The 24165-nt window shown below is 45.2% G+C and overlaps 2 protein-coding genes across 2 annotated transcripts; both read left to right on the top strand.

Annotated features, from left to right (window-relative positions):
* The first annotated feature begins 619 nt into the window (after positions 1–619).
* On the top strand, positions 620–2096 carry LOC144279013 (olfactory receptor 52P1-like). Its single transcript, XM_077840434.1, has 2 exons — positions 620–665; positions 1114–2096. Exon 2 carries the CDS (start codon positions 1158–1160, stop codon positions 2094–2096), a length of 939 nt encoding a protein of 312 aa, XP_077696560.1. The 5' UTR covers positions 620–665; positions 1114–1157.
* A 15117-nt stretch (positions 2097–17213) lies between these two features.
* Positions 17214–18690, top strand: LOC144279021 (olfactory receptor 52P1-like). Its single transcript, XM_077840448.1, has 2 exons — positions 17214–17259; positions 17708–18690. The coding sequence occupies exon 2, from the start codon at positions 17752–17754 to the stop codon at positions 18688–18690; it is 939 nt and encodes a 312-aa protein (XP_077696574.1). The 5' UTR covers positions 17214–17259; positions 17708–17751.
* Positions 18691–24165: the final 5475 nt, after the last annotated feature.

Consider the following 24165-nt stretch of genomic DNA (forward strand, 5'->3'; position numbering starts at 1 on the left):
GAGGGAAACTTGGCTCCTTTCCAATATAGGAACTGTGTCATGGATCAGACCTATGGTCCATTTAGTCCAGTGTCCTCTCTCTGACAGTGAGAGCCGCAGGTGCTGCAGTACAAGGTGTAAGAAACCCACAGAGGGATGACCTGACTAACAGGAGGATGTCACCATAATGCCTAACAGTTAGAGATTGGCTTGTGTCTTGAAACATGTGGCCATATAGGTTTTCCAAAATATTCATTTAGCTGTAACTATTGTAACTGAATAGTGTCATTTTCCATGTATATGTACAAAACCTTCTGATTCTTGCTTAGCGCCTGACCTCAACTTTGTTTTGTGGCAACGAGTTCCTCAGTCTAATTAGGCATCAAGTGAATATACCATTCTTTTTTTATCTGTTTTGAATTTGCCATGTTTCAGTGTAATTGAATGTCCTCTTGATCTTGTGATAGAGAGAAGATCGAGCACGTATTCTCCCTCTCTCCTTCAAGTCAGTATTTTACAGACTTTTCTCATATCTCCTCTTATTCATGTCCTTTGTAAGGTAACAATACCAGTCTTTTAAACCTCTTTCCTTCATCATTCTCATTGCCCTAACATGGACCCCTCTAGTTATGAAATATCCTGTGTGAGAAGGGTGACCAGTACTACACAGAGGAGTCCTGAGGAGGGTGAAACATTGACTGACTGATCTCATGGCATTGTATTTTCTGTATGATTGCCCATCCCTCTCCTCCTGGTTTCCAGTGTTTTGCTTAATTTCTGTCCCTGCTTGCTCTGCAAGCAGGGTTTCATAGGGCTGTGCACCATGACACCCACGTCCCTGTCCTGAGCTCACACAGTTAAATTACAACCTTGTTAGGTGTTTTAGGAGTTCAAGGTTTTTACTCCAATGGGCATACATGTTGCAGTTATTGACATTGAAGGTCATGTGCCATTCACATGGCTTGGTTAGCTCCCTCTCAGGACTTCTCTGGACTTGACTAGAACCTAAATAATTGGGTGCCATATTTAAATGTTGCCATCTCACTGCTAACCCCCCCTTCTAGATTGTTAATAACTATGAAATATTTGTTATAAACTGTGTAACCCCCTAACTGTGATTTTCTCCCTTCACAGGAATCTTGAGCATTTCTGAGCCCGATTGACTGATCAATCACCTCATGGCAGCTTTCAACCTCACCACTTCTGACACTTCACCATTTATCCTAATGGGCATCCCTGGCCTCGAAGCTTCCCACATCTGGATCTCCATCCCGTTCTCTATATTCTACATTATCGGCCTGTTTGGAAATGTCATGCTTCTGTTTGTTGTAGGCAAAGAGCAGTCCCTCCACAAACCGATGTATCTGCTGCTCTGCATGCTGGCACTCACAGACATCGGCACATCTACCTCCGTCATGCCAAAGGCACTGTGCATATTTTGGTTCAATTTGAAAGGCATTACCGTAGGTGGCTGCCTCACCCAGATGTTCTTCCTTCACTCAGTTTCTATTATGGAGTCGGCTGTCCTCGTGACAATGGCCTTTGATCGCTATGTTGCCATATGCATCCCTCTGAGATACGCCACCATCCTCACCAATGCAAGAATAGTTAAGCTAGGGCTTGTGGGTTTGATAAGAGCTGTTCTCCTCATGCTGCCCCTGCCCCTGCTTCTGAGTAGGCAGCCATTCTGTACCAACCGCATTATCCCCCACACGTACTGCGAGCACATGGCTGTGGTGAAGATGTCGTGTGGGGACACCACTGTGAACAGGATTTACAGCTTGGTGATGGCATTTGTAGTCATTGGGTTAGATCTGACAATGGTTGCTCTGTCCTACAGTCTGATCATCAGGGCTGTCCTCAGAATCTCCTCCAAGAAATCCTGTCTGAAAGCCCTCAACACCTGCACAGCCCACATCTGTGTAATGATGACATCTTTTACTCTCTTCTTTTTCTCCACTCTGACACACCGGTTTGGTCAGAGCATCACTCCCCATGTTCACATAATCTTGGCAAACCTCTTCTTTCTCATCCCCCCCGTGATCAACCCGATCATTTATGGGGTCAAAACCAAAGAGCTTCATGACAAAGTGGTCAAGTACATCTACAGAAGGTGATTGCCTGGGGCCATTGACTTTAATCCTCTGGGACAAGATGGGGAAAGGAGATCTCCTCAATAATCAAGGGTGCTCTGTCCCAGTTTGGCTGAGCTCAACATTGTACAAGTTAACAGACTGAAAAGTTCCTCACACCTCATGTCTTATCACTCCATCACTAAGCACTGCTCTCTCCGTTGCGAAGTTCCCTCTCTCTGACCATCACATGATCTCATTCGACATCACCAATCAGTCCCCAAACCCACACAACCTGTCACTCAGCCTTTCCGTGACTTCCAGACTACCAGAAGATACTGCAGATTTCTGAAGCCAGATGGCTTTGCATCAGTCCCTGTGTGAACAGGATTCTTGATCAGTTTGATGAAATAAAGCTATGCTTTCAGATAGCTAAAAACAAAGAAAGAAACTGCAATGCTGGACTTCTTTTTCATATGTGCAGTGATCCAGAGAGTAAAATCTACCTAATTTTGCTATGTCCAGTAATTCAGGAAGCCTGGAGGATAAACTAAATTTTGCAGGTTGAAAGTGATAATGTAGGAAAGCTGCTGCAGGAATTGAGAACATTCTTCTAGAGCTTGTTGGTGAGAGTTGTGAAACGATGTATTTTTGAGAACAGGACTTCTGTAGTAAACTATGACAATACCTGTTGAGTCAAATTACTGACCACTTTGCACAGTCGCTTTTCAGTAAGAATTTTCAGAACCAACACTAACTGTTCACGTTGTCAAAAATGTCAAAAGTAGATGTTGAGATTTCATATTGGCATTTTTGAAACAGATGAAACAGAGATTGCCACCACCTGTCGAGGTGATTGAATCCCTTGCAATACTAAGTCCTTCTATTGCGCTCAGCTTGGCATAATCTAGATTGGCTGATATCTCATTTTTGCCATGGGTTTGTGGAGACCTTGGACAGTTGAAGCAGCAGTGGATAGTTTTGCCTATGGTTCCCTGGCCACATACTCAGGAAAACGAAGTTGAGTAGCTTGGGGTTGAAGTTGTCAAACATAAAGATTCGGCTGAGGACAAAGACTTCAGTGAACTTGGCTTGTTTGCTCTTTCATTACTGTTGCTACCTTTTAGCAATGCTTCAGTTTCATGATTGGTTTTTTTCAGATTAACTTCATAAAAATAAAACTGTGCAACAAGATTCTAGAGAAACTTTTAGAAAATATTCTTATTAAGTTCTATATGCAAAGACAAAAATCTGTTGTGAAGAGTTTGCATCAATGAAATAAATGATTGCTCTGGTCATTGCTGATATATATGAGCAGCAGCAGAAGCATTCTTCTGCCAACAAAGACAACGAGTATGAAATTTTGCCCTTTTGAGACTAACTGTAACAAACTAATTCAACTCAAAATATGGACATTGGCTTACGTCATCGAATGCCATTAAAAATAAATAACATAATAATGTGATTGTTGTTTTTAGACTACCTACGTTTGCTGCTGCTTTTGTGTTATATTTAACACTGTCATTCTCTTGTTGTAGTTTCAAACACCTGTCAACCCTCAACCAGGATACAAATACCAGTACTGGGGTTTTCATTTTGAATTTGATTGTCATCTCACAGCTTCTTTGCTAACGTGCACCAACTCCTGCAGGACCTAGTAGTTTTTTTTAAAAAAAACCATCATATATGTGCTAAATATCTAATCAAATCTCCATTCCTTTTTTGATGTATAGTCCAATGTGTTAATTAAAAAGAACCCCATTGTTTTAAGAAATAGATTGAGCTATTTCTGGCTTAGTTTTTAAGTCACTTCGGGCTAATAATGCAATAGAAATCTGGCAATTATTCAAGATAAGCTGGAGGCAGAGCAACAGCAGCCAGAAACAGAAGGGCCAGAGAAGCAGTCCAGACAGCAGAACTAGCTGGTGTGAATCTGAGAGGTTCTGGACAATTGGTTCAAGGACTGGGGAGCACAACAGTGCTTGCCCTTCTCTCATATCCATGGCCCCACTGAAGAGTAAGATGACTGTGCCCTTGGACCATGGGCAGAGATCATAGCTAGAGAGACAGTGCAGCCCTGCCGTGCACAGAGTTCATAGACAATGATTATGATTAGTAGGTGGCCACCATTGTTTATTGGTGGGGAAATGAGAAAAGTTTGCCTAGAGATGGGTTTGTTTTGAAGTTTGTAAATACACAGTGGGTTGTTTGCCTCAGAGCATAGAGGGTAGGACAGAGTGGGGAGTTGTTTTATTATTCAGACACTGAAGGACAGCAAGCAAGGGACCCCTAATCTTGTGATCTGGAGGGCCCCCGTAGCAAGAACAAAGCTGGCATTATGATGAATCATACAGAGCATGTGTTTACTATTGTGTATATATGCTTCCGTATCACTCAGTAAATGACATGTGTTTTATGGAGAGGTCTCCTAGTCTCTTAACCAAAGCCCCTCCATGCTAAAGCCCACCCTACCAGCAGGGTAACACCATTGAATCAGAAGACCTCATCAGACTGCTGGCACTGGCCAAAACAGCCATCAATCCATCCAGGAGGACAACACTCCGCAAGGAGTTTCCCTGCGACCATAGTGTTACCTGTGGTTCTTTCAATCCAAAGCTCTTGGAAACTTTTACTCTGTACAAGGTGGTGTCAGGAAATAAATCAAGGGAGACATGGCCATCCAACAGATAGATGGCTGGAACAAACAGAGTGCTTTCACTTAAAGCTAAACTTTACTTAGTTTTACACACATCCTGTCATAAATATAAAGGGAAGGGTAACCACCTTTCTGTATACAGTGCTATAAAATCCCTCCTGGCCAGAGGCAAAGTCCTTTTACCTGTAAAGGGTTAAGAAGCTCAGGTAACCTGGCTGGCACCTGACCCATAACGACCAATGAGGGGACAAGATACTTTCAAATCTGGAGGCGGGGGAAAGGCTTTTGTCTGTCTGTGTGATACCTTTTCCAGGAACAGATCAAGGATGCAAGCCCTCCAACTCCTGTAAAGTTAGTAAATAATCTAGCTAGAAAATGTGTTAGGTTTTCTTTGTTTTGGCTTGTGAAATTCACTGTGCTGGAAGAAATGTGTATTCCTGTTTTTGTGTCTTTTTGTAACTTAAGGTTTTGCCTGGAGGGATTCTTTATGTTTTGAATCTGACTGCCTGTAAGATTATCTTTCATTCTGATCATATAGAATTGTTCTCTTGTCTTTTTTTGTTCTTCTAATAAAGTTCTGGTTTTTTTTTAAGAATCTGATTGGGTTTTTTGGGTGTTAAAAATCAAGGCTGGTTTGTGCTCATCTTGTTTTTTCTCAAGCCGCCCCAGGAAAGGGGGGTGTAAGTCTTGGGGGGATATTTTTTGGGAAATAGGAACTCCAAATAGTCCTTTCCCATGTTCTTTGTCTAAATCACTTGGTGGTGGCAGCATACTGTTCAAAGACAAGGCAAAATTTGTGCCTTGGGAAAGTTTTTAACCTAAGCTGGTAAAAATAAGCTTAGGGTTTTTTTCTTGCGGGTCCCCACATCTGTAACCTAGAGCTCAGAGTGGGAGGGAACCCTGACACATCCGCAAAAGGTTAGTAAAGCACCCCCAACACTTGAAAATTACCAAAACTGAGAGTGGCTCTCGAGTTGCACAGGGACAGGCTTCCATTGGCCAAACTTCCATCTGCTGGTGGGGACCCCAAGATGTGTCCAGACTTAACGTTCCTGAAAAAACCCACCCAAAGAGTCCAACTAATTCAAATTTTCCCCCCTAATATATATATATTAGTAATACAATGACATGTCACTTAAAGAAAACTTGTTAAGCAAGCAGTTTTTTGAGGTTAAGCAAGAGGTTTCCTTCTGGTCATCAATTAACCAGGTGTGTTTTTTTCAGAGTTTGCGCGCCTTGAGGCCCCTAAAATGCATGTATCAGCTATTTCAACAGAATTCTTATCAGGAATGACGCGGGGTCAAGCTGCCCTTTAAGTGGCACCCAAAACCCCCTTCCCTCCTGACTTGGTTAAGTTAAGGCTGCTGCATGGTCAATTTATGGCCTGCTGACTTGGCTGCTTTTAGTAGTAATCAATAGTGGTTTCAGGCAGTTTACTGGTTTGCCATAATCTCCCCGTACAGTTCCCCTCCTTAAAGGTCACCTTTCACACAAGGGGGGCTTTATATGATTGCTGTCACACCTTTTTTTCTGGATGCACCTAGCTGAGATCCAATGACAGCTGAAGGCTCTCAGCTGAAACCGAGCAAATGATCTTCTTATTGGCTTTCCATACCAGCATAGCAATTGACAAGTGATAGCTCCATTTCCCTTTTAAGGGAGGGGCAACAAGTTCAATATGTTCCTTTCCTGGTGGTACGATTGCTGGTGGGAGTAACCACTGACTCATCTGTCAGGGGACTTGCAATTGCCAGCTTTTGCACCAGGTCCAGCATGTCATTAGGCTGGTAACAAAAACCACTCCTATTTGGCACCCCAAGATAACTATGATGGGGTGTAGGAACAAATTCTGGATGCCTTTGCCAGTGGGCGACCATCCTAATAACACTTCCCACCAGAGGCGTGACAGGTCCTGGTCAATTCTTGCAAATACCCATTTAATTCTATTGGCATTATGATGCACGGTAACCATGACTCTGCGCTCTTCCTGTTTTGCAGTATATAGCCAGTTCTGGGTAGGGGCCCAATAAAATCAATTTGCAGTCAGGCCCATGGCCCCTCTATTCTTTGATGTCTCAGAGGACCTTTGATTATTTTGGGATCAGCATTATGGGCTGCACATAGTAGACAGTTATTCACAAACTGTACTACGTCACTGCTCATGTGTGGCCACCAGCTGGCAGACTACAATCAGGTTAAGGTTTTCTCTGCTCCTAGGTGTCCCCCATCGTGAGCTAGGGAAATCATTTCTATTCTTACGGCTACAGGAACCACCCAGACTGCTTCTGGTTCCTTAGTTGCTCAAATTAATTTTGATTCATTCTGCCACACTTTCCATTCCTGGTGCTTTCCCTTTTTCACTAATTCTGTCAGGCCTGGATCCTGGCTTTAGAGGCTTTATTAAATCTATTTGAACTGAGTCTCCTTTTCTGGCTGCTGCTATAGGACCACCAACCCCAATTCTTGGCTGCCACAATTTTCTTTCTGTAGCCACCCTCCTTGCTTCCTTATCTGCCCGATTATTCCATTTTGACTCCTCAGTCCCCTTCCTGTGTGATCTGACTTTTCTCAAGTGAATGACAGTATCCCAGGCCTAGGCGAATGCCCACATATATGTCAGTTTGTCGGCATGGACTATGGGTTACCTATCTGTAGACCTCATCCCTCTCTTTTTCCATTCTGGAACCCAATCCGCTAGGGACCAAAGGACCCAGTCTGAGCCTGGGAAAATGGTTACCTCCTGAGTGGTGGGGGTATTTTCGAGGGCTACTGCTATAGCCACAATTTCGGCTGCTTGGGCACAATATGGTGTATGCTGTCCCCTCAGCACCTCAGCCGTAGGCACCTTTACAGCAGTGAAGCCTGCAAGGATGACTGTTTTCGTAAAAACAAGAGCTGTCAACAAACCAAGCAATATCTGCTATTCTCAGCATCTCACTCAGCATGGCCGCTCACTTAAAGAGTGACAGCTCCTGAGGAAGTGGCTCAGATCACGGGCATTTGTGCTCTTTCCCCTCTATCAGGAAGCTGTAAGGGATTGAGGACAGTACCGGGGTTTTATCCATATCTACATTTTTGTTTAACAAAGCAAGGGTCCATTTTGCCAAATGAGCACTGGCTAGGTGGCCGCTGTTGATTTTACTAATGAGTACATACTTCACTAGGGAGTGGGTTGTTTTTAGTCACACAGGGGACAAACCCACCAAGTATTCCCAATGCTTCTGCATTCCTCCAATCTGTGCTGCTTCTGTCAGAGACGTAGCTCTGAGAGCATCAGATTCTGCCTTCAAATTAATCCCTTCTCTTTCCTTTTAGCTCTGATTCTTTCCAATTTCTGCACCTGGTCTTTTAGCTGATCTATCTCCTGATCCAGTGATGTCTCAACTATCCACAACCCCTGTAAAGCAGCCTTTTTCATTGCCCTAACATTCGGACCTCCCCACTTTCCCGCACTAACCCAGACATCCCGTTAATTGTGCAGCTGCAGAAAGGCTCTGGGGCCAATGAAGGCTTCCAGGGTCCGTTACCCCCATACTCTTCAACAAAATCTCTCAAGCTGTTTCCCAACATCATTTTCAACTGTTCTTTCTTTCCAGTTGGATCCCTGTCTCTGGACGTAATTACTCCACTGAGCAGGCAACCAGCCTGAGTTCTGAGTCCCAGTAACGGAATCTATCCATAAATTAACTCACGAACTGTGACACGGGAACTTGTAGGGAGCGACCCCATCCCACCGTCTTTTACCTCCAATTGCAAGGGACAAACTACAAATTGTTTTCACCATCTGTTTCCTTCCTCTATACAATCTTTGCTGGGGCCTCCAAATTCTGTTACCCAGGGTTCTTTCCAGGGCTGTATTAACTTTTTGTCACCCAGTGCCAAACATATTTGTGAGCCCCCATGGGACAAGGTGCAGGAGGGCGGGATGGTCAGTCTCCAGAGAAAAGGGCGGGTTTGGGGCAATGAGGCACAGTGCAACGGGAGCATCCCCGCTCTGCACAGCCCAGCAGGAGGGCACTGTTTATGAACTTGCAGCTGCCTGAGGCAAACTGGCCTGCCCATCCCTGTGCTGCCAGTATGCCCCTTCCCCTTGAGGGTGGGCCCGCACCACACCACCCCCCTTCCCAGTGCCCCACCCTTATGCCCAGCCCCCACCCCTCCCAGAGACCTTCCTCGCTGGCCTCCCAAAACAACTGCACAGCACACTGTACAAAACACTCACCCAGCATCTTCCTGCCCATAGACCTCCCCACTGCCCACCACCTTCCTCACAGTCCCACATCACAGCTGCACAGCACCGCATATTCCTGAGGGGATTCTGTGCCAAAAAATTAAAAAGTCTGCGCACAATATCTTAAAATTCTGCACATTTATTTTTGTCAATAAATAAATTTGGATGCTCCAACTGGGCAGTGGGGAGCACAGGCCACTGGTTACATGGAGGTGGAAGATTACCCTGCAGGATCCCTCTACCCCACCCCAGGACTGGGACTTAGCAGTGAGGCTGCACCCGACCCTGACACAGTACAAGGGACAGGCCTGCCCCAGAAAAACCGTGGGGCTCTGCCCCTCTGTGCCAGGTGCACTAGGTAGGGTGAGCAGGCTCAGCCTGACAGCAGGATCCAAGTACAGCAGGACTTAGTGTGGCGGGATCCAGGTGGGGGTAAGAGAGTTCTCTGGGGGGCAGTCTGGGTGCGGGCGGCTCAGTGGGCGATCTGGATGCACAGAAGCTCATTGGGGGGTTCCAGGTGCAGGGGCAAAGGGACTCTGCAGGAGACTGAGGTGAAGGTGTTTGCGGCTCAACGGGGGGGGGGTCCAGGTGCAAGTGGTTGGGACTCAGTGCGTAGAGTATCGGGGGGGGCAGGGCTCTTTGCGTGGTACAGATGCAGGGGAGGTGTGGCTTGTCAGGGTGAGTGTTCAGTGGGCCTGCTTAAGAGAGGAGGCCCAGCTACTGCCAAGGGGATGCTGCATGCTGGGCTCCAGATTCCCCCGTGCCCCTGCTTCTCCCACCCCCTTCCTTCCCCATCCCATGCCCCTTCCCCACTGCCCCATCTCCTCCACACCACATCCCCTTCCTTCCCCCTGCTTCTTCTCCCCGCTCCTGCTTCCCCTATCTCCTTCTCTTCCCTATCCCATGCCCCTTCCCCACAACTCCTTCTCCTCCCCAGCTTGGGGGGCAGGGGGGAAACTTCCCCCCAGCACTCACCGGTGGCACGGCTTGGAGCTGGCAGAGCGGTCTGGGGCCAGGTCACTCCACTTCCTGCTGCCTGGTGATTGCAGGGTCAGCCTGACCCCGCACTCACAGGGCGATGGGAAGTGGAGTGACCTGGCCCCAGACCGCTCTGCTCTGCTTCCCTGGCTCCCAGCCTTGGGACTTGGAGGGCAGAGGGGAACCGTCTCCCAGCACTCACCAGTGCATAGCTGGGAGCCAGCAGGGCATAGTGGGCTGGGACCAGGTCACTCCACTTCCCACCATCCGGTGAGTGCAGGGCTTGCCCTAACCCTGCTGCAGTCCCCCAGGACACAGAGCTCAGGTGAGGGGGTTTGCGGGAGAAAGGGATGGAGTGGGGATGGGGCAGGGGAGGAGCAGGGGTCAGAAGAGGCAGGGCAGGGGCACAGCAGGGCAGCTTTACTGACCAGCTCAGCCAGCCGGGGTGATCAGGCTGCCCAGGGCCCCTTCTGACTCTGGGCCCAGCGCCACGGCACCACTGCTGCCATGGTTAACCCAGTACTCGTTCTTTCAACCCAAAACTCTTGGAAACTTTTACTCTCTATGAGGTGGTGTCAGGAAATAAATCAGGGGAGACACTGCCATGCGACAGATAGATGGCTGGCACAAACAGAGCAACACAAGAGTGCGTTCACTTAAAGCAAAACTTTACTTAGTTTCAAGCACTTACACATGTCTGCAACAGGTTACTAAAACACCCCAAACCCTCGATAATTACTGAAGTTGAGTGTGGCTCTCAAGTAGCACAGCGACAGGCTTCCATGGGCCAAACTTCCGTCTGCTGGTGAGGACACCAAGATGCGTCCAGATGGAGAGTTCCTGAAGAAACCCACCCAAAGAGTCAAACTAATTTAGAATTTCCCCCCTTATTTATACATTAGGAATACAATGACATGTCACTTAAAGGAAACTTATTAAGCAAGCAGTTTCGAGGTCAATCAAGAGGTTTCCTTCTGGTGATCGATTTACCAGGTGTGTTTTTTCAGAATTTGCATGCAACGAGGCCCCTAAAATGCATGTATCAGCAATTTCAATGGAATTCTTATCAGGAACGACGTGGGGTCAAGCTGCCCTTTCTGTGGCACCCCAAACCCCTCCCCCTACCTTCGTTAACGTAAGGCTGCTGCATGGCCAATTTATGGCCTGCTGACTTGGCTGCTTGCAGCAATAAGCAATAGTGATTTCACGTAGTTTACTGGTTTGCCAAAATCTCCCTGTGTAATAGGGGGTCTGTTTCCATTCCTTAGCTGTCTTACACACCTGAGCTGCGTTCCTCTGGGCAGCCTCACTGACTCTCCTTTTTTGGTGCAGCCAGCATGGTCCAGGAGTATCCCCATCCTGCTCCTGAGCTTAACCCTTTTAAAACACAAGCCCATTCCTGTTTGCCCCTTTTTTGTCAAAATAGTAAATTCCAGTCCTGAGCAGTTAGCACCCAGAGGGCTCTATCCACTTATCAGAGATTTGAAATTGCTCAGAAGATCCCCTCACGAGAAGTTTCTGGATGCAGAGGTTCTCTTATTGAAACTGCCCAATTTGATACAAAAAGCTCCCAAAGATGGGAGGCCAAAGGAGACTGATGTGTGGCAAGGCCTGGAAATGTTGCTACTAACAGTCTTCACAGCAGGTGCATTTAAAGACTTCAGGGATTTGTTTTTGAGAGAGCAATCCACACCCAGCGTTGCGCAATCAAACACACGGGCACAAACCGTGTCACCAAGGGCTACTAAACGAGACCATGGCCACCAGGATGGGGTCCATGTTCCCTCTAATCTGCGCACCTGCACAAGAGTCCATCAAGTGCCACACACTTGATTATAACAGCCACGCCAATCCTCAGCGACGTTACTTTGTGTTTATCTTGGTAGATTCAATCAGAGAAAGGGAGAGGATGAAGGGAAACCCTCTCACACCCAGTATCTGCTGTTTAAAATTTAGTGGCTTAAGTAAGCCCTCAGGTAGCTCAGTTTGGGTGTGTGGCACCATCTGGTGTCGTGTTGGGTGATAATAGGGCCTGGAGAGGCTGAATCACTAGCAAAGCAATTTGGAAAAGGGCCAGCCCAGCTGAGTGGTTAGAGGGTTGCAGCAGTTTTCACGGCTCCCAGACTCAACCCCGGGGACGATAATGCACCACGCTCATACCTTCAGGATCCAAAATTATGCAATGACGCAAGCATGGGGCAGGGACTGTATCCAGTCCAAAAGTTCCAGATTTAGCAGTTGTTTGATTCCTTCACCACTGTGTTCCCACCCCAACAGGGCATAACAACGTCAAACACCACAGTAAGTGGAGAAGTCCCACTGTACTAATTCTGACACAGGAAAGCACAACCCCTTTTTTGCATCGATATCTGAAAGATCAACTCAATATTGAACTTTGATGATTACCTGATGCAGAGAGGAGATGAAATATTAGAAGGGTTTGAACTTCCAGAGGTATATCCACTTTAGACAGCACAAAGGGCAAATAGTTTTGATACCAGAATCCTGGGAGAAGGAAGTGTTTTCCATGTCCTACGGCTTGAATAAATTAAAGATCACTTCATTTCACCTGCACAGAGTGGCTCTGACTTTGTAGAGGTTAATGTGCTGTACATTACAACTGCATGGGCAGTATACGATCAATTGACAATGTATTTTTGTCCCGTATCTTGTGACAGTATTCCCACACATACTGCAGATGGCTATACATTATACACAGGGAAGAAAAAAACCATTGTCAATTGCTAGGCTGAACAACATTCTGCAAGACAGTTTACCCTAACAATCTTCAGCCTCTGGTATCAGCAATTTATTTCTTCATTCCCGGGGGGAGGCTCTGAAGCTGTAGTTCTCCAGGGTCTATTTTCTGCTCAGCCCATGGCTCATGGAGCCAAGGAAATTGTCTGGGAGTCTGTGAGTCTGCAGGGACTGCACAGAGGAATCATAAAAATCACTGCCCAACATGGCAAGTGTCAGATATGTGAGATTCATACTTTGATTCTTAGGGCTCTTCCTTCCTGTCACTGTATGGAGATTTCTTCGCTCTGCTGAGCAGGATTTCGGTGAGTTGCCTGTTCCTGCACTAAAGTTATTGCTAAGGGCAGAGGAAGGGCTCCAGGGTACAAGTGAAGAACCATCTGGGCAGGAATTCACCAGCACTGTTTGTTTAGTATTGTCAGAAACACCAAGGGATTTGCCTGGTAAAATTGAAAGTACATATGTATTGGAGATAGTTTATACAAATATTTGTTTTTAAGATGAGTTCCTTGTCTCTTATTGTGTCCTCCTATCTCTGTCAATGGCTTCCTTTTTTGGGCGGCGTGGCTTTTCCTCTGGTTCACTCAATTTTTCCAATTCAGCGACTTCACTGCCCTACTCGGAAGTGCAGCTGAAGCCCTTGCAGTGGGTTTCTGTGTTACCAGATGTTTCACAACAAGAATGGGTCGCACACTGGCCAGATCCTGCTCTCGCATTCGGCCTTCACTGCGTCACTCCAAATTGACACTGGCCTCCCTGAGAGCCAAATCAGGGCCCACATGTTTTGGAATTTGTTAGGATATAGATATTCAGGCCTGTCGGTAAAGGCCTCTACTCTAAGAATTTAGGTGTATTCTTATCACTTGGCTAGTTCTAGAGGTATAAAAGAAAGAATCAAAATCACTGTCTGCCAGTGTAAGGTCCTTCTCTTATTGTGACAGTCTGAGGCCCTGTTCTTAGGCTAAGGCCTTTGGCTAAGCAACAGAGGCAGCCATAAGCTGGGAAGCGACTGGTCACATCCTCACATTCCAAACTAGTCACATTGAAATAAGGTGCTATTGGGCTGTTAGGATACAATCCTGTCCTGATAGATCCTATCACCTCCAGAGAAAGGGAAGTGCCTAGAAAATGTAAAAGGAAACTTAGTTTGATAGCATCCTGTCTGGCAAGAACTCACTTATCAATAGCTGGGATGTGAAATCCTCACTTCTGTATTGTTTTGTCATTATAGTTCCCACTTTGCTATTGTTTGTCTGTATAATCTCTGTCTGGTTCTGTGATTGTTTCTATCTGCTGTATAATTAATTTTGCTGGGTGTAAACTAATTCAGGTGGTGGGATATAATTGGTTACATAATCATGTTACAATATGTTAGGATTGGTTAGTTAAATTTCAGGAAAATGATTGGTTAAGGTATAACTAAGCAGAACTCAAGTTTTACTATATAGTCTGCAGTCAATCAGGAAGTGTGTGGATGGGTGGGGGAGACTGGAACAAGGAATGGGGGTAAGGAAATTGGAATCATGTTTTGCTAAAGGGGGAAATGGGAACAGGGAATGGGGGTAAGGAAATTGGAATCATGTTTTGCTAAAGGGGGAGATGGGAACAGGGAATGGGAGTAAGGAAATTGGAATCATGTTATGCTAAGGGCAGGAATGGGAACAGGGACACAGGTGTTAGGCTCTGTGGTGTCAGAGCTGGGAAAGGGGACACTAAGGAAGGAAACTGGAATCATGCTTGCTGGAAGTTCACCCCAATAAACATCGAATTGTTTGCACCTTTGGACTTCGGGTATTGTTGCTCTCTGTTCATGTGAGAAGGACCAGGGAAGTAAGTGGGTGAAGGAATAAGCCCCCTAACAGAATCCCCATCTTTCATGCCCGGTCTCAGAATGCCACATAAACTGGGGGTATTCTTCATACACTTTCAGCACCCTTACAGAAGTGGGCTTACAGTAGCAGGACCCGAACCAGTGATTTTTGCAGCTTATAGCCAAAAGTTAAAAACTTAGGGTGAATCTTATCACATTGATATCAATAGCAAAGTGCTGAAAACAGCCAGGAGTTCACCCTAAATCCACATGTAGGGACATAAATAAATAGCCCTATTTACACCAGTCGTTATCCTCCAGCAACTTGAACTGGAGTCATGCTGTGGCCTCTAAGGATGGATACGCTTATTTGAATTAAAATGAACTGACAGGAGAGTTTCTGGAATTTGAAACTTATTTCCAGACAGAATTTCTGTAACTTCAACTCCCAGCCATTGGATCCTGTTAAACATCTGTATGCTAGCCTGAAAAACCTATTATTAAATATTGGTTCCCTGGGTAGGTACTTACAGACTCTTATCAAGTCACCCCTTAACCATCTTTGTTAAACTGCACAGATTGAGATCTTTGCGTCTATCACTGTAGGGCAGTTTTTCTGCTCTTTTAATAAATCTTGTGATTATTCTCTGAAACTCTTCAGTGTATCAACATCCATCTTTAACCATGGGCACCAGAACTGGAGACAGGATTCCAGCAGCAGTTGCACCAGTGCCAAATATAGAGGTAAAAAAAGGTCTCTACCTCTCCTTCAGATTTCTTTGGTTACCATCTCAGGCTCTTTTGGCCACAAGGTCACACCGGGAGCTCATGTTTAGCTAATTAACCATTCAAGCACACAAATCTGGTTCACAGTCATTGCACTTCCTATGATATCGCTCCATCATGTGATCACTGCCTACATTCTTTGTAGATACCTACATGGCTATATTAGAACACATGTTGGTTGTTTTGTCAAGGTTCCTTCCCCACTCTGAACTCTAGGGTACAGATGTGGGGACCTGCATGAAAACCTCCTAAGCTTACTTTTACCAGCTTAGGTTAAAACTTCCCCAAGGTACAAACTATTTTACCCTTTGCCCTTGGACTTCCACTGCCACCACCAAACTTTATCTGGGTTCCTGAAAAAATGTAGTTTGGACACGTCTTTCCCCCCAAAATCCTCCCAACACTTGCACCCCACTTCCTGGGGAAGGTTTGGTAAAAATCCTCACCAATTTGCATAGGTGACCACAGACCCAAACCCTTGGATCTTAGAACAATGAAAAAGCATTCAGTTTCCTTACAAGAAGACTTTTAATAGAAGTAAAGGAATCACCTCTGTAAAATCAGGATGGTAGATACCTTACAGGGTAATTAGATTCAAAACATAGAGAATCCCTCTAGGCAAAACCTTAAGTTACAAAAAAGACACACAGACAAGAATATTCATTCTATTCAGCACAGCTATTTTCTCAGCCATTTCAAGAAATCATAATCTAACACATACCTAGCTAGATTATTTACTAAATTCTAAGACTCCATTCCTGTTCTGTCCCTGGCAAAAGCAGCATACAGACAGACACAGACCCTTTGTTTTTCTCCCTCCTCCCAGCTTGTGAAAGTATCTTGTCTCCTCATTGGTCATTTTGGTCAGGTGCCAGCGAGGTTACCTTTAGCTTCTTAACCCTTTACAGGTGAGAGGATTTTTTCCTCTGACCAGGAGGGATTTTAAAGGGGTTTACCCTTCCCTTTATATTTATGACATGATTCGACCAAGTTTTTCAATCAATCCAGATTGATTGATCAATCCAGTGACCTGACCTCTTCATCATTTATCACCTCCCAAGTTTTGCATCTTCTGCAAACTTCTTCGTTATTCCGGCATGAGAAGGGTTGGCAAGTGAGCTGTTAACACATGTCTCTGCTTACACTTGTCAGTTAACACCTGTAACTTTTCCCTGAGCCAAAGTAGGGTGCCTGCAAGAAAGTGTCTCACTAAAAGAAACAAGGGACATAACCGAGGTGCCGGCCTGTAACCCAAACCACCAAAACACTTGTGCCCCCAGTGCCCATTCTCTTGAGTAAAAAGTCATAGCCCACATAAGAATGTCTTTTCCCATGAGGGAAACTTGGCTCCTTTCCAATACAGTAACCGTATCATCGATCAGACCATTTAGTCCAGTGTCCTCTCTCTGACAGTGAGAGCCACAGGTGCTGCAGTACAAGGTGTAAGAAACCCACAGAGGGATGACCTGACTTTCAGGAGGGTGTCACCGTAATGCCTAACAGTTAGAGATTGGCTTGTGTCTTGAAACATGTGGCCATATAGATTTTCCAAAATATTCATTTAGCTGTAACTATTGTAACTGAATAGTGTCACTTTCCATGTATATGTACAAAACCTTCCTGATTCTTGCTTAGCGCCTGACCTCAACTTTGTTTTGTGGCAACAAGTTCCTCAGTCTAATTTGGCATCAAGTGAATATACCATTCTTTTTTTATTGTTTTTAATTTGCCAAGTTTCAGTGTAATTGAATGTCCTCTTGATCTTGTGTTAGAGAGTAGACTGAGCACGTGTTCTCCCTCTCTCCTTCCAGTCAGTATTTTACAGACTTTTCTCATATCTCCTCTTATTCATCTCTCTGTAAGGTAACAATTCCAGTCTTTTCAACTTCTCTCCTTGATCATTCTCTCTGCCCTTCCCTGAACCCCTCTAGTTCTGAAATATCCTGTGTGAGAAGGGTGACCAGTACTACACAGAGGAGACCAGAGTAGGGTAAAAGATTGTCTGACTGTTCTCATGGCATTGTATTTTCTGTATGATTTCCCATCCCTCTCCTCCTGGATAACAATGTTTTGCTTAGTTTCTGTCACTGCTTGCTCTGCGAGCAGAGTTTCATAGGGCTGCGCACCATGACACCCAGGTCCCTGTCCTGAGCTCATACAGTTAATTTAGAAGCTTGTTAGGTGTTTCAGGAGTTCAAGCTTTTTCCTCCAGTGGGCATACATGTTGCAGTTATTGACATTGAAAGTCATCTACCATTCACATGGCTGGGTTAGCTACCTCTGAGGACTACTCTGTACTTGACTATGACAGAAATAATTGGGTGCCATCCTTAAATGTTGCCACCTCACTGCTCACCTCCCATTCTAGATTGTTAATAACTATGAAATATTTGTTATAAAGTGTGTAGCCCTCTAACTGTGCTTTTCTCCCTTCACAGGCATGTTGAGCATTTCTGAGCCCAATTGACACCTTGACCTCCTCATGGCAGCTTTCAACCTCACCCTGCCTGACCCTTCAACATTCATCCTAATGGGCATCCCTGGCCTAGAAGTTGCTCACATTTGGATCTCCATCCCTTTCTCTATATTCTACATTATCGGCCTGTTTGGAAATTTCATGCTTCTGTTTGTTGTAGGCAAAGAGCAGACCCTACACAAGCCAATGTACCTGCTGATCTGCATGCTGGCAGTCACAGACATCGGCACATCTACCGCTGTTATGCCGAAGGAACTGTGTATATTTTGGTTCAATTTCAAAGGCATTACTGTGGGTGGCTGCCTCACCCAGATGTTCTTCCTTCACTCAATTTCTATTATGGAGTCAGCCGTCCTCGTGACAATGGCCTTTGATCGCTATGTTGCCATATGTAACCCTCTGAGATATGCCACTATCCTCACCAATGCAAGAGTAGCTCAACTAGGGCTCGTGGGTTTGATAAGAGCTGTTCTCCTCATGTTGCCCCTTCCCCTGCTTCTGAGTAGGCAGCCATTCTGTGCCAATCGCATTATCCCCCACACGTACTGCGAGCACATGGCTGTGGCAAATATGTCATGTGGGGACACCACTGTCAACAGGATATATGGCTTGGTGATGGCCTTTGTTGTCATTGGGGTAGATCTGACACTGGTTGCCCTGTCCTACAGTCTGATCATCAGGGCTGTCCTCAGAATCTCCTCCAAGAAATCCTGTCTGAAAGCCCTCAACACCTGCACAGCCCACATCTGTGTGATGATGACATCTTTTACTCTCTTCTTTTTCTCCATTCTGACACACCGGTTCGGTCAGAGCATCACTCCCTACGTTCACATCATCTTGGCAAACCTCTTCTTCCTCATCCCCCCCATGATCAACCCGATCATTTATGGCATCAAAACCAAAGAGCTGCGTGACAAAGTGGTCAAATACACCTGCAGAAGCTGATCGCATGGAGCCAGTGACTTTAATCCTCTGTGACAAGATGGGGAAAGGAGATCTCCTCAATAATCAAGGGTGCTCTGTCCCAGTTCGACCGAGCTCAACATTGTACAAGTTGACAGACTGAAAAGTTCCTCACACCTCATGTCTTATCACTCCATCACCAAGCACTGCTCTCTCCGTTGCGGAGTTCCCTCTCTCTGACCATCACGTGATCTCTTTTGGCATCACCCATCAGTCCCGAACCCCACATAGCCTGTCACTCAGCCTTTCTTTGGCTTCCAGAGTACCAGAAGATACTGAAGCATTCGAAAGCAAGGTGGCTTTGCATTAGTTCCTGTGTGAACAGGTTCTTGATCAGTTTGATGAACTAAAGCTATGCTTTCAGATAGTCAAAAACAAAATAAGAAACTACAATGCTGAACTTCTTTTTCATGTGTGCAGTGATCCAGAGAGTAAAATCTACCTAATTTTGTTATGTCCAGTAATTCAGGAAGCCTGGAGGATAAACTAAATTTTGCAGGTTGAAAGTGATAATGTAGGAAAGCTGCTGCAGGAATTGAGAACATTCTTCTAGAGCTTGTTGGTGAGAGTTGTGAAACGATGTATTTTTGAGAACAGGACTTCTGTAGTAAACTATGACAATACCTGTTGAGTCAAATTACTGACCACTTTGCACAGTTGCTTTTCAGTAAGAATTTTCAGAACAAACACTAACTGTTCACGTTGTCAAAGATGTCAAAAGTAGATGTTGAGATTTCATATTGGCATTTTTGAAACAGATGAAACAGAGATTGCCACCACCTGTCGAGGTGATTGAATCCCTTGCAATACTAAGTCCTTCTATTGCGCTCAGCTTGGCATAATCTAGATTGGCTGATATCTCATTTTTGCCATGGGTTTGTGGAGACCTTGGACAGTTGAAGCAGCAATGGAGAGTTTTGCCGATGGTTCCCTGGCCACATACTCAGGAAAACCAAGTTGAGCAATTTGGAGTTGTCAAACATAAAGATTTGGCTGAGGACAAAGACTTTAGTGAATTTGCCTTGTTTGCTCCTTCATTACTGTTGCTACCTTTTAGCAACGCTTCAGTTTAATGGTTATTTTTTCAGATGAACTTCATAAAAACAAAACTGTGCAACAAGATACTAGAGGAACTTTTAGAAAATACTCTTATTAAGGTGTATATGCAATAAAGGAAATCTGTTGTGAAGAGTTTGCACCAATGAAATAAATGATTGCTCTGGTCATTGCTGATATATATGAGCAGCAGCAGAAGCATCCTACTCCCAAAGAAGACAGCGAGGATGAAATGTTGCCCTTTTGAGACTAACTGTAACAAACTAATTCAACTCAAAATATGGACATTGGCTTATGTCATCGAATGCCATTAAAAATAAATAACATAATAATGTGATTGTTGTTTTTAGACTACCTACGTTTTCTGCTGCTTTTGTGTTATATTTAACACTGTCATTCTCTTGTTGTAGTTTCAAACACCTGTCAACCCTCAACCGGGATACAAATACCAGTACTGGGGTTTTCATTTTGAATTTGATTGTCATCTCACTGCTTCGTTGCTAATGTGCACCAACTCCTGCAGGAGCTAGTAGCTTTTTATAAAAAAAAAATCAAGTTTGTACTAGATATCTAATGAAATCTTGGTGAGGCCTCATCTGGAGTACTGTGTCCAGTTTTGGGTCCCACACTACAAGAAGGAGGTGGAAAAATTGGAAAACGTCCAGCGGAGGGCAAGAAAAATGATTAGGGGACTGGAACACATGACTTATGAGGAGAGGCTGAGGGAACTGGGGATGTTTAGTCTACGGAAGAGAAGAATGAGGGGGGATTTGACAGCTGCTTTCAACTACCTGAAAGGGGGTTCCAAAGAGGATGGCTCTTTATTGTTCTCAGTGGTAGCAGATGACAGAACGAGGAGTAATGGTCTCAAGTTGCAGCGGGGGAGGTTTAGGTTGGCTATTAGGAAAATCTTTTTCATTAGGAGGGTGGTGAAACACTGGAATGCGTTACCTAGGGAGGTGGTGGAATCTCCTTTCTTCGAAGTTTTAAAGGTCAGGCTTGACAAAGCCCTGGCTGTGATGATTTAATTGGGGATCAGCCCTGCTCTGAGCAGGGGGTTGGACTAGATGACCTCCTGACGTCCCTTCCAACCCTGATATTCTATAATTCTATTCCTTTTTTGATGTATAGTCCAATGTGTTAATTAAAAAGAACCCTTTGTTTTAAGAAATAGATTGAGCTACTTCTGGCTTATTTTCTATGTCTCTTTGGGCTAATAATGCAGTAGAAATTTGACAATTATTCAAGCTGAGCTGGAGGCAGAGCAACAACAGCCAGAAACAGAAGGGCCAGAGAAGGCGCCCAGACCGCAGAGCTGGGCTGGAGTCAGACCAGCAGTGCTGAGGCGGAGCTGGGGAGCTGCAGCTGGAGCAGACCAAACCTGAAAGCTGGGTCGGCACAGACTAGCTGTGCCAACGGGGACAGAGAGCTGAGCTACAACTGGGAGCTGTGGTGACAGTGACAGGATAGTGGATGCTGGCCATGCCACAAGAAGCACAGCAACCGAGCACAATGAGCAGCTGGGGAGAGCAAGGTGGGGCCATGGGCAGAGGGCCCAGCACAGGGAGACGTCACCAGACAGGCTGGATTAAGAAGGGGGTATGTGAATCTGAAGTTAGAGAAGATGTTGGGGAGAGTGGCCCCGCCTCTTAGCGACTGAGGGCATGTGGCCACTGAGAGAGAAGATGCCTTATGTGCAGTATCATCACAGCTTGGAGCCAGGACCTGGGCAGGAGTCCTGGGAAGTGTGAAGAACAAACTGAAAATGTTTCTTACGTCCCAGAGTCGGCTGTTTGTAGTGTTTCCCATGCCCACAGAGCGAGGTCCCTTGTTTCCTGGAACATTTCTCATTTTTTTCATTTTGTTTAAATTGATATTTAATAAATTATATTTGGGTTGAACTTAGTGAAGTGATCAGTGGGTCAGGGAAGCGTCCAGTGTGAAGAGAGTACCCTGGAGTGAGGACACTCTAGTCCCTGTCCTAAGTCACTATGAGGAGAATGGCTCTTCAGCCTGCCAGGAACCCTGGGCCCAGCTGTGTCACCAGTGACATCTTCATATAAATGATAGAAGCTGAAATGTGTAACTTTGGGGAGCACGCTTTCTGCCTAAGGTGAATGTAACATCACTGCATGAGATGTCTTCCCAGAGACTGATATCATATAAAAACTTTTCCCTGTATTATTTTATCGATGGGTTACAGCATCCAATGTGAAGAGAGTACCCTGGAGTGAGGACACTCTAGCCCCTGTCTTAAGTGACTATGATGGGAATGGATCTTCAGCTTGCCTGGAATCCTGGGCCCAGCTCTGTCACCATTTCCACACAGAAACTGTGGAAGGAGAGTCCTTGAGGTGAGCAATGTCTCTGGGTAAAGGAAGTAGGAGTGGGGACCAGGACCCTTTCTCTAACCAATTCAACTGGTGTAGTACAGAAAAAGTTCCCCACTTACATTAGGGATGTGGGACAAACGGCTGGATTGGATTTTAGTAACGTGTAACGAGCAGTGTAACCTATGACATCTTCATATAAATGATAAAAGCTGAAATGTGTAACTTTGGGGAGCACACTTTCTGCCTAAGGTGAATGGAACTTGAGATGGCTTCCCATACGCTGGTATCGTATAAAACCTTTTCCCTGTATTATTTTATTAATGGGTTAGAGCAGTAAACCTGACATTGTTTATTTGCCCTCTTGAACACATTTCATAACAAATCAAAGCTTGGTCAAAGAATTGACTACACAGTTGATTAACAACTAATATGAATCACTCCTTCCTCTCAGATTCAGTATTTAGACATAATGAAGGCACCCACTGAAATAGGTCTCCTGAATAAAAGGGCCGATGAAGTTTACAAGCCTTCAGCATTAAAAGAAAAGGAGGACTTGTGGCACCTTAGAGACTAACCAATTTATTTGAGCATAAGCTTTCGTGAGCTACAGCTCACTTCATCGGATGCATTCAGCATTAAAGAAATTAATGGAAATTTTAGTTTTGTTTTTTCTCATTGTGCTCCAAAGAAAGTTTCTGGAAATGGGAAATGCTGTTTCAAAACTGCTACAACCCAGAGACACAGACCTATCCAAAGTAGCAGTATTATTTCCCACAGCCACTGAACTTTTAGCTATGTTTGAAAATGAGGTCCAAGAAGCCAAACATTCAGCAAGTAAATGATTAGGAAAATGGGGCGGAGAAATCATGTCTGAAGAGCTGTGCTTAAGGAAAGCAAAAATACAGGGGAACAGCTCATTTTGAGGCAGAGCAGGGTGGAGAGCAGAGCTGCTACTGCCAGCTGCAGGGGGGATGAGCTGTGGGAAGGCAGAATATCTCCCTGAATAGCGATATCACTAGGAGGGTGGTGACTACCACACATCTGTGGCACGGTGGTACATCACCCATGGCACAGTCTACATGCCAGCCCTCCCTCCATGCCCATGTACAGCGCTGAACTGGGAGTGACCTGTCTTATCACCCCACTTAAAATAAGACACCCCTAGAGATACTGAAGGAGAGCACACAATCCTTTAAGCTTGCCAGCCCAGTAAAGAGACGGGCAGAGGGGGGAGGGATTAGTTGGGTCACGCTGATTGTTCTGGGAAAGAAATGAATGAGGTAGGTTCCCTCCCCACCATTAAATCATTCAGGGTTTTGTACTTGAGGTGGTTTCTGGGCTGGGAGCCACTGTGCACAGAGGAATCGGCTGGTTCTTTGCTTTTACATGTTCTGTACCAGGTAGGGTTGAAGTGGAGATTATTATTATTAATTATTATTATTTTGCCCACACTTTGATCTCCTGGGGCAGAATGAAAAAAACAATCACTGCAATCCTGGGCCCTTCTTAGACTGAGTCTCAGGTAAATCGTTGCCATATAAGGAAATGTCGTCCCACAATTCCAAACGAGGATAACTATTTCTGTGAAGGAAGGGCAATATGCCAAATGCCGAAAAAGGGACACGCAAACATCACTAGACTCTATCCCACTTGGAGTTTGAGCTTCTTTTTTCATATGGCCTGGGTAGGTAGCAATGACTACAAATTTATATCTGGATTTCATAGCCAGCACATTGCCACAGCAGCGTGAGGCTGGATTAGGTGTGATCTCAGACTGAACTTTTCCCCACATTCGGTCAGTGCCCTCACAAGGTTACCCTCTTCTGGTCTAGACATCAGAGAATCCAGAGAGGAGAGTCCTAGAGGAGCATGAGAAGTAACTGAGGGTCCTGCACTTGGAGGTGAAGGGAACTGGGTGAGCTGTGTTTGGTCTGATTGTGTCATTTAGGGCCATGTGGTCTCTCAGAGCAGGTGTGTGAAGTAAATGGGGTTAAACTGTCCTTGCTAGAACCGACCTTGGAGCTGCTGATCTTCTACCTTGACTTGGAAGCTGCCAATAGTTGAGACC

The sequence above is a fragment of the Eretmochelys imbricata genome, chromosome 1 (assembly GCF_965152235.1).
Source record: "Eretmochelys imbricata isolate rEreImb1 chromosome 1, rEreImb1.hap1, whole genome shotgun sequence".
NCBI classification, from domain to species: Eukaryota; Metazoa; Chordata; order Testudines; family Cheloniidae; genus Eretmochelys; species Eretmochelys imbricata.

Excerpts from the sequence above, each read along its gene's own strand:
- LOC144279021 (XM_077840448.1), top strand. The coding sequence starts at position 17,752 with ATGGCAGCTTTCAACCTCACCCTGCCTGACCCTTCAACATTCATCCTA.
- LOC144279013 (XM_077840434.1), top strand. The coding sequence starts at position 1,158 with ATGGCAGCTTTCAACCTCACCACTTCTGACACTTCACCATTTATCCTA.